General features: G+C 36.4%; 1 protein-coding gene across 1 annotated transcript in view; it reads right to left on the reverse strand.

Moving 5' to 3' along the window:
* Cenpc (centromere protein C) overlaps nt 1-4,817 on the reverse strand; it is a 56,521-nt gene that overhangs the window by 47,596 nt on the left and 4,108 nt on the right. The window contains exon 2 of the mRNA XM_029477789.1: nt 2,412-2,482. Within this exon, the coding sequence (XP_029333649.1) occupies nt 2,412-2,482 (71 nt within the window). The remainder of the gene's footprint in view (nt 1-2,411; nt 2,483-4,817) is intronic.

Here is a 4,817-nt window from a genome sequence, read left to right on the forward strand (position 1 = left end):
TAGCATTGGAAATGTAATTGAGGAAAATATGTAATAAAAATAAAAAAAAATAAAAAAAATAAAAACACAGCAGACTTGGTAGTCCTGCCACACTGATGAAGGAAGATGCTAAAGCAGAAATACCCATTGTCAAGAATGGAAAAGGAGGCCAGGCTGTGGTGGCGCACGCCTTTAATCCCAGCACTTGGGAGGCAGAGGCAGGCGGATTTCTGAGTTTGAAGCTAGCCTGGTCTACAGAGTGAGTTCCCAGACAGCCAGGACTACACAGAAAGACACTGTCTCGAAAATCCAAAAAAAAAAAAAATGGAAAAGAGGACACTATTATGGATCCTGAAAGGATTAGAAACACTTTAGGGAGATATTACCAACTTTTGTGAATAAATTTGAAAATGACCAAAACCCTCAAATGTCCACCATAACAACCTATGCATAAAATCTTAGCCTTTCATATTCTGTATCTTTTCTTGATCACGCTATAACAACTCATGAAAATGTACATTTAAGTCAGGCATGGTAGGGTACAACTATACTCACAACACTCAGGAAATCGAGGGAGAAGGATCAGGAGTTCAAGATCATCCGTGGCTACACAGCAAGTTCAAAGTCAGCCTAAACTACATGAGACCCTGTCTCAGAATTCTTTTTTAAGCCAAACATAATAGTATACTGTAATCCCAGCACTCTGGAGACTGAGGCAAGAGGCTCATGAGTTCAAGCTCAAGAGAGCCATTGTCTCAAGTTAATTAATAATGAAATACATACACACATACATGCACACACACATACATGCACACACACATTCATATTCATACACACACACACACACACACACATACTTCGGCCAGAAAAAGAACCTTCCAAGCCTGAGGAGAAGCACTTCTCTCAGTTAACTAGAAGACTAATGCCCGTATCTACTGGCTAGAGAGGAAAACCTCCCTAAGTCAGGAAGCATGTACAACACTTTCCCCACCCCTAAGGAATGAAGAGAATTAGCTGCAGACTGTCTATCATTAAACCTGTCTTCTTTATCCTCAAAGCTCTAAACTAGAATTCGTTTATATTATGTTTAACATAACTGTCACAGTAGGATGTTGCTGGACTACTACAACATATTTCATTCTACCTAGAAAAGGAATCTCAAAAAGTAGTGAACATGTTCAGATGCAAACATCTGAAATATGAAAGTAAATTTGAACAAAGAAGTCAATTCAATATATACATGTATAAAGCTGTCATAGTACAAACTTATTTTTTTTAAGAATTTAGTGAACAAGGCAAGTTCCCAGGAAATTTAAAGTTGGTTTTAACTTTCAAAGGTCAATGTAATTTCTCATATTATAAAAGGTCTCTCAAATTCTGAAAGATATGACTGACTACATTCATTAAAAGCAAATGTTAGCTATACAACTACAGACCAGCAAGCAGGATGGCGAACTCAAGGTCAGCACCGGCAGTACACCTAAATTCTAAGTCACCTTAGAGTAGAACACTGTTCGCTTATCAGTTTTTATTTTTTTTTTTTTTTTTTTTTTCGAGACAGGGTTTCTCTGTATAGCCCTGGCTGTCCTGGAACTCATTTTGTAGACCAGGTTGGCCTCAAAGTCAGAAATCCGCCTGCCTCTGCCTCCCGAGTGCTGGGATTAAAGGCATGTGACACCACGCCCAGCTTTGTCTGTTTGTTTGTTTGTTTGTTTGTTTGTTTGTTTCGAGACAGGGTTTCTCTGTGTATCCCTGGCTGTCCTGGAACTCACTCTGTAGACCTGGCTGGTCTCGAACTCAGAAATCCGTCTGCCTCTGCCTCCCAAGTGGGATTAAAGGCGTGAGCCACCACTGTACTCTATCAGTTGTTAATAAACTCTGCATCTAGAATTATATGATCTTTCTAATTAGTACTGTTTCCAAATAGTATGTTTTGGAATACTAGCTTCCAAAACTTTCTAAGTAGGAGTGTGGCTCAGTGACCCCAGCTCTGTTTGGCATGTGCAAGGCCCTGGGTTCACACATAGTACTAGGAAAAAAATATTCTAGTTAAAATTTACTACATCTAGATAACAACATCTAGATAACAAATCAACCTATCCTTTTAAGGCACATAATCAACCAAAAATCGTTGTTGTGGACAGCAGCCTGTCCCATCAGTCTTTAGAAAACACTAAACTTGTTATTCTGATCAGGAACTTTAAAGCTGCCCATTTTCCTAAAACTCTATGAATTAGTTTAGAAGAAAAGGATTGTTATAATTTTGTAATTGTAATTCCCAATTTCAAATACTAGAAATATCAAACCAAAATTTTATAATACCTCCAAATTTGAGAAACTCAACAGAAGCATAAGATTCTCTTTAAGACAACTAAAATGTACCTAAGAACACCACTCATTAAGGCACCCAACCTACATCCTGTCTGACTTACCTTTTTGCTTGATGATTGACTATAATTGGCTTTCTTTTTTTGTGTTGAAGAAGTCAATGACTCTGTAAAATCTGTAATAAAAATCATAGACAAGACTTATAAAGTATAGAGTAGGGGGAAGAAAAAAAAACCAACAAGCAGGGCAAACTGGAATACAACTTTCATAAAATTTCTACCCTCAGCATTAGGGTAGAAGAGCCAGGTAGATTTCTGGGAATTCAAGCCTAGCCTGATCTACATACTGAGAGTCTTAAAAAGATTCTAACTGAACAATTGAAGTGGCTCTGTATCAGTAGTTCTTAACCTGGGGTCATATAGGCATTCTATATGATATTCTACATATTTACATTAAGATTCATAACAGTAGCAAAATTACAGCTGTGAGGTAGTAATAAAATGATTTTACAATTGGGGGTCACCAAGCATGAGAAACTGTATTAAAGGGTTGCAGCATTAGGAAGGTTGAAGAACTATCAGTTGACTCTTCACAAAACAATTAGCCAAAGAAACAGAGACATCAATGCAAGATTCAAAAGTTCTTTACAAGCATCAAAAACAGAAAAGAAAACCAAATTGCTGAATATTTTTCAGTTCTTTTCTACCTGTAATGAAGATGTTTATTCTGTTGTCTTACTTTTTGTGTTAACAAAATATTGGAAACTGAATTAGAGTACCCTTATTTATAATAACAAGAAGTTGGAAATGACACAGATGTCCTTCAACAGACGAATGGATACAGAAAATGTGGTACATTTACACAATGGAGTACTACTCAGCTATTAAAAAGAATGAATTTATGAAATTCTTAGGCCAATGAATGGAACTAGAGAATATCATCCTGAGTGAGGTAACCCAGTCACAAAATAACACATGTGCTATGCACTCACTGATAAGTGGATATTAGCCCAAAACCTTAGAATACACAAGATAAAATTCAGACATCACATGAAGTTCAAGAAGAAGAAAGACCAATATGTGGATATTTCAGCCCTTCTTACAAGGGGGAACTAAATATTCACAGGAGGAAATACAGAGACAAAGTGTAGAGCACAGAGACTGAAGGAAAAGCCATCCAGAAACTGCCCCACCTGGGGATCCATCCCATATACAGTCACCAAACCTAGACAGTATTGCAGATGACCATAAGTGCTTGCTGACAGGAGCCTGATATCTGACAGTCTCCTGAGAGGTTCTGCCAGAGCCTGACAAATACAGAGGCAGATGCTTGCAGAAAACCATTGGACTGAGCAGAGTCCCCAATGGAAGAGTTAAAGGTTTTGTACCTAAAAGGGTCTTTTATTTTATACCGGGCAAGCAAGAAACAGAACTGACAGAGTGGAAGTTCACTCCTCAGAGGCCTCATCTCTGAGCAGTGCTTCACTGGCAACCAAAGTTCCAGCCTGAGACTATAGGTGAAGATAGGAAACTACAGCAGCTGCCATTTCTGCACTCTCTGATCATGCTCAGCTCTCACAAAGCTCTTTGTGCTGATTTATCATTTCATAAGAAATAAACAAATTACTTTACTTTGAAGTAATAATACATCACCACTTTATAATAACAAATAATAAACAAATGTTAATCACCTCTGTTCAAATGATCCCTAGAATTCTATACTTAGTACCATTATACTTTTCCCATTATAGAAATGCTTGGATCTATAAGTATCTAATTTTATGGGTTTTTTTCCAGATTTTGGAATATTTACATATGTAACATAAGACTTTTCTTGGGTCTAAACACAAAAATTACGTACATTTCACATGAACTTTACACCAAAAACCTGAAGGTAATTTTGTGCACAAAATGAAGTTTCATAGAATTTTGCATTTGTGGTATGATGTTCATTTGGAATTTTTTTTCATTGAAACATTCCATCATTTACTTCAATAATGCTAGAACTTGAGTTTGCAATTGTATTTCTCTTTCTTTTCTTTAAGTTTTATTGCATTATGATGAGAGAAGATACATAATTTCAATTTATCCGAATTTGTTAACATTTAAAAACATATTTTGAGTAAATAGACTTATATCACATTCTTCTTTTCCTTTTGTACCCCAACTTCTCCCAAAGAGAACCCCCTTCAAAATCTGTAATACCTTTCATTTTTTATCATATTCTTTAAGATTTATAAAATATTGTAACAATAAAAATGAGTATTATAAGTTGTTTGATATAAAACAACAATCAATTGAACAGTCTTATGTAGATGTTTGTTTACAGCAATACTGAAAATACATAAGTTTTTCTCAATATAAATTTTAAGTAACTCCAAATATATTAACTATATGATATTTTAAAACAATATATCGACAGGTGAGAGTGAGGACCACAGAGGCAGACAGCCTCTGGGACAGGCGGGAGCCACAGAGCCTCTGAGGCAGCACCCTTTTGGGGCCGCAGAC

Source organism: Mus caroli, chromosome 5, assembly GCF_900094665.2.
Source record: "Mus caroli chromosome 5, CAROLI_EIJ_v1.1, whole genome shotgun sequence".
Lineage (NCBI taxonomy): Eukaryota > Metazoa > Chordata > Mammalia > Rodentia > Muridae > Mus > Mus caroli.